Here is a 6,183-nt window from a genome sequence, read left to right as displayed (position 1 = left end):
TCAAAAATCCTAAGAAAACCTTACTTTTAATGCTTTGGGTGTATTGAAAACAATGTTAACTGCATTTTTATTGAGTTTTCCATCAAAAAACCTCCAAATTTTGATTATTCTGCCATTTTGGAGCCATATTTCTTCCATCAGATCGGCATACGACGCGTCGTAACCCCGGAACATGAGTTGTAAACCGGGAAACAAATTCTGATGAATATATTTGAAAAGTGTCGTAAGCCGGACCTGTCGTAAACCGTGCACTGCCTGTATTGCTTTCACAACAAAGGCCAAGACATTTTGCAAGCAATAAGAAATATTATAGTCATACTGATTGTCAACCTTTTGTTAAACAATGATTATTAGTGTTTTGGAAGTTAAATTTTTATGTATTCAGGGAAGGTACAGGTATTGTGTTTAGTTTTTTTTTTTCTAGAGTTTTACCTTGTTTTTGAGAGAAACAGAATCATGTGAAATTTTGAAATTCTCTTGCCACTGTAACAAAGTAGTATCTCTTTTTGAATGGCATTTCTAGTCATGTCTTTTGATACTTGCAGAAAAAGCATGCTGCTGAATGGAGTGCTGGGTCCCTTTTCAAGGAAGAGTTTGATCTAGATCTTGACGAAGAAGCATACGAACAGATTCATGTACCGAGTTTCGAGTTTGGCCGTCGGGGTCGATTCATTCACGACTTCAAGACTGTAAGTGTTTTGAGCTTGTGTATATGCACAGGGGTGTATGTTTGTATAGTAAGAAATACATAGTGTCATAAATCTGGACATTTTATTGTGAGGCTATGTACAGCATTGTAATGATAACTTTAGTGATGATATTTACATTGTAATGATAACCTTATTGTGAAGCTATGTACAGCCTTATACTGGTAACTGTAATTTTTCGCATCCGAAAACTTAGACCGCTCAAATGTTTATAGCGTGGAAATTTTGGGTGCTGCAATTGCTTTTGTCGGAGAGCTGGAAAACATAAATTGTCATCAGGTTATAAGTTAAAAAACTTTCAGGCTATATTGATAAACTGTATAAATGTTAAAAGGACTGTGGAGGAGAAAGGGAAGAAAAATTTGTATTTTACAATCATTTCTTCATTCTTAATTTACTTTGCTGTTATCCACAAATTTCTTAACTTGGGAGTATAGTATGAACACCACACATGGTACTTCCATTCCATCCTCACTCAGTCATGATAATTTTTCTAGTATATTAAACTTGTTTTTTGCCTTTACCCAGTTAATTGTAAGATTGGGTTTATTAACAAAAATTGCACTGTTCACCTGTGCATATTTTATACTTCTTTATTGTTTTATTCTCTTATCCAGTGGTTTCCAGTTTGACTAAAATCAAATGCAGTTTACTAAAAGAAATAACTTGCTTTGGATGATAAAAATATAAAAGTAATTATGAGAGCTCGCTTTCTCTTGTGTACTGAAATGCCAGTTTTTCATTATATGTAAAATTTTTAAGAAAGAACATCATTGTCCATTGTACGATGGAGACTGATATAGCTATCTGGATTATATAGAGGGGTTATATTGTTATAGTTGGAAAACAGTAAAAAGAAATTAGCAGAGTAGCTGAAGATAATCCACATATGGACTGAGGCAAGTCACTCTTATCTCCTTTTTCATGTTTTTCCTTGCCAACTCTTAGGGCATTTATTGGCTTCTCCATTGGCCTTAGCACTTAAATAGTGCTGATATGATATGCTTGTATATCTCAAATGTTTTATTAGTCACATGGTGTAGTTGCATATTTTCTTGTTTGTATATAAATAACACATGGATCTTAGTATGGATGGTATTAACAAATATATAATTACAGAACAAGACAGCCATCATTGATTACACTTCTGGACGCTGCTTTGTGATGCCTCTTGACCGTAGACATGTTCTACCACCTCGCACAGTGTATGACTTGGTCAAGAAAATGTGGATGGGTATGTAACTATTAATAACTACTGTAGAGGTGTCTGTTTGTTATCAGTGATGTGTTGAAATCATTTGGAAAAAGATACCAGAAATGTGAAAGGGAGAAGTTTGAAAAAAAATTATATTTGGAGATTAATTTCTTAAGTTAGTGGGTGAACCATTATCCCAGTATCCTTACCTGGCTTGGGCTTTTGGGCAGCTTGGAGAATTAGTGATCTTCCACTACCAGGGATAGCCTAAGCTGACCTGATGTAGCTGAACATTTGCTCCATCTTGGCTCAAAGAATGAGAAGCATACTGCCAAGGAGGAGAGATGTGACTGTGGGAAAGAAAACTGTTTTAATGCTTTGTTGAAAAATCCAACATTAAAATTACAAGAGGGCACTGTGAAGCTGACTAATGTTTGTCAATTTGCAAATAAAATTTTGTTCCAAAGTTGTAAACCAGTGCCTCACTTGAGCCAGAAATTTTGGCATCCAGAGAATGGCTTGACTAAGTTTTATTAAAAAGAATGAGTTCTTTTTCTACTAAAAATTTGTATTATTCTGAGCACCATATCTAACTACAAATCCTCAGCACCTTACAGTGCATCTCTGTCTGTTCTATCGTGAGTTTTCTCTAAGTCCATGTGGACAGCTTTTCCTAGTTACAGTATCTTGAAACTTCTCACGTCTTGTAGCGGAAATTCAAATCATCTACCTCCTTGTCTAAATCTTCACTGTTCTATATCAGTCCTCCATCTCAGTGGGAGAATGTCATGAAGTAGTCACATGGCAACTCCGAATGTTTTTATTCTATGATGAAGTCTTTTGAGAGTAAGAGGGCTTTGAACTAGGAAATCTCTCTTCTTCCTGGTTAAGATCTAAATATCTAAACTGTTTTCATTCCTCCTATAATTACTAAAACCACACCTATATTAACTTTCACCCATTTTGCAGTCCAGCCTCTCTAACTGCTACTCCGTAGTTTAACTGTGAGCTTTTCCACCAGATGCACATTTAAATCTTTTTATGGCATTTAACTTATGTTGCTTCCCTTCATTCTGATGTCCAACCTCTGTAACTTCCTCTTTTCACTGTCTTGAATATTGAGAGAGGAGAAAGAATACCATTGTTGAGATGGAATTTTTTTTGTCCCTGCCCCTTGCCAATGCTTCAGTTGCAACATGTATGGCCATATAAATACATCTTGTTGATGGAAGGCCAAAGGTGAGCAGCAAGAAGCCAGTGTCAGCTGTGAGCATGAAGCCCATTTCATTTGTCCTGAAAATCCCTCGTAAAGTTTGGAGGAGGACATTTTACATCAGGTAAAAAAAGTGCAAGATGTATCTTTTTAAGAGGTACAGCACCACACAAAAAAGAAAGAAACTAACAACTTTAGCCCTCAAATTATCAGCTAAGCATAGATACTGAAGAGAAAAAATTAATTTGAGAACCTCTTCTAGTGCTGCTGTGCCTGAAAAAATGCCTCGGATACTTAAGCAGTGTCAAGGTGATGAATCCAGTGACTTATCATCCACCAAAGTTCTAAATATGAGTGAAGAGTGTACAACAGTCTCAATCTTTAAAGGGGTATCATCATATCCTTCCACTTCAAATGGACCCTCCACCTCAGGGCTTTTGGTAGATGCTTCCACAATCTTACCAGGAGACTTGACTAACCCTCAAGCCTCTTCTCAAGGACTAAAGGTTGACTAATCACTCATGGTAGAAGTTGGAAGCCCTGTTTTCAAACTTCTAACCTTCCTGTATCATAGGAGGTAGACAAGGACGCTATTAACCTTCACAGTCTGGCCTAAAATATATATTAAACACACCCCTAGACCAGGCTAAATTTAAAGGTGACCAAATAAAAAAAAAAAATCGATGGAAAGAGGGGGAGATGCATATGCCCATGGTATGAGAAAAAAAATTATAAAAAAATTTCTATATCTTCCACAGGAAGTTGAAAGTAAATATTTTCCAACCCTGTGGTAGTTTTACCAAGTTAAATTATAATCACAGCTCACACAATATCATAACAGATATGAACTAAAATCAGTAACAAATTCTGAGTATATTTATAGTAAAATATTTACGACACATCCTTGGATGGGAATGGTGGACAACATACCCTTCAACATCTCAAGGCAAACTGATCTCTATCTCCTGTATTGACTAGCCATTATACTTGTAAGAGTTGCCATGAGTCATTTATGGCCCATGGAAGTAATCCAAACACTTTTCCCACAAAATTTGTTCAAACTGTATGGCAAGAAATGTTGATCGTCGGAGGATGTTACCTAGAGTATACCCTAAAGCTATAAATAGTCGTCATTTGTTGATGTCTGCTCACAAAGGGTTGAGGCCTACTCTGATGGTTCCTGGAAAGTAAACATACAATAACTCCAAGACTTTCAGCATCTTGGTAAAAGAGAAGAAAGACTGTAAGACGGTGTTCAAAAATTTGTGCTGTTTTTGTAGGCCTCTAGATTGGGGTCTTTCTATAAATAAAAAATGGCTGTCTGTTTTGCAGTGGAGCTGTCAGGGATTTTGGGACAAAATGAAGAACTGAAATGGATAAATTGTGAACTCTGTCATGTACTTGATTGTTTACAGAAACTGTTAGATGGTAATATCCCATGCTCTAGATGGTAATATCCCATGCTCTAGAATTTTTATGAAACAACCTATAACCTGCAAATAGGTAGTTATGGTAGGGGGCTCATTTATATTTGTTATGACGTTCTTTAGCCACCTTTGTTTAACTCCAGTGTTACAAAGAAGTTTCTAGGTCAACTGTAGGCTCCATGTTTCTTCCTCTTAATGATACTGTAATTTATGAGGAAATGGTTCAGTGCAGCAACTTACTCAACCATTCCTACTACAGGGAGATATGAATAGTAGGTATTCACTATGGGGTGATGTTTTATCCAATGTTAAAGATATGATAGTATTAGCAACAGTGAATCTTTCACATATATAGTTGCTTCCCCTGTCAGTTATGGGCAAGCTGAATAGTAAGAATTAATTATTATTTTTGCCCTGCTTTGCCATAACCAGTATTTTCAAGGAGCTTGATATAATTCAGTTATGTAGTCCAGTGAGTGTAGTATTGCCATGAGACATATTTGCGTTTGATAAGTTTTGAATGTTACAGAGGTTTAATTTCGTTAAACATAGGTTACTACAATATTGACACTGGAGTGGTGCGACAGACCATGCGTGTAACCTATCCAGCAGTGAGCAACTACGAACCATTTGGAGAGTACATATCTGATCAGTGCTCCAACTACCCTACTTTTGTTCTAGTGGAGATCAATTCCCCAGGTCAGTATTGTATTATTATTATTATTGTTGTGCATTCTTCTCTTTGTTTGCAATAGTGTTGAACACAGTAAATATACTTTAGCTGTTTGTAATAGTACAAACTTAATGTAGTGATATTTCTCACAACATGAACTGAGAAAGTAAAAATGCAGTATTAATTGGATCTATGTATAAAAAAAATAATTTGAGTTATTCAGCCTTAGTCTCTTCACCAATACTTGAGTAACCAACTAAAGTTCTTTTCAGTCAAGAGAGATTTTCACAACTGGTCCACTGTATGAGTCATGTATTTATTTTTTCTTGAATATTTGCATAAGCAGCAAGTTAGAGAATTGTTTAAATTACCTTGGTCTGAAGATAGTGATAATCATGGTATTGTGCTATTATTGAGGGAACACATTTTTGAGCCACAAAGATTTTAGAGTTGTAAAACATAATTTAGCTAATGGTGCTAGATGTGTGATCATTAAAAAAAAAAATGCTCATTGTGCACTGTCTTCTGTCATTACAAAATTTAGTGGATTTATTTCAGCTGTATTTTTTTATTTCACAAAATTTTCATATAGATTCTTGTTGACGGTAATGTTTGTGAAATTTTCTTCTATATGTTGGTTATTTCTTGAGGGTCAAGAATCTTGTTCCCATTTTTTTATGTAGTGTGCCGTGGTGGTTTGACAAATGTCCCATGTATTTTCCTGAATTTTTGCTAGACTTTGTTTATGGGAGTATCACTACAGATTTTTTATAACGGTCTTATATTCTTCCTTGGATAATTTTTAAACTTTGCAGTTTTGTTGTACAGTTTATTGGTTTTAGTGTATTAATTTAAGTTTTTGTAGTTTGTTTTTTATCGATTTTAGTGTATCAATTTCTGTCAATACTGCAATCGTGCATAATGTTTCCCTCTTGTACATGTGATTCATCATTTTTGTTGAGCCTATT

General features: G+C 35.4%; 1 protein-coding gene across 1 annotated transcript in view; it reads left to right on the top strand.

Annotated features, from left to right (window-relative positions):
• The window catches only part of LOC136831272 (integral membrane protein 2B), a 119,808-nt gene that overhangs the window by 109,610 nt on the left and 4,015 nt on the right, over positions 1 to 6,183 (top strand). The window contains exons 7-9 of the mRNA XM_067091373.1: positions 546 to 689; positions 1,827 to 1,941; positions 5,095 to 5,241. Coding sequence (XP_066947474.1) covers positions 546 to 689; positions 1,827 to 1,941; positions 5,095 to 5,241 — 406 coding nt within the window. The remainder of the gene's footprint in view (positions 1 to 545; positions 690 to 1,826; positions 1,942 to 5,094; positions 5,242 to 6,183) is intronic.

This window comes from Macrobrachium rosenbergii, chromosome 48, assembly GCF_040412425.1.
Source record: "Macrobrachium rosenbergii isolate ZJJX-2024 chromosome 48, ASM4041242v1, whole genome shotgun sequence".
Taxonomy (NCBI): Eukaryota; Metazoa; Arthropoda; class Malacostraca; order Decapoda; family Palaemonidae; genus Macrobrachium; species Macrobrachium rosenbergii.
This window is presented reverse-complemented; position numbering and strand designations above follow the sequence as displayed.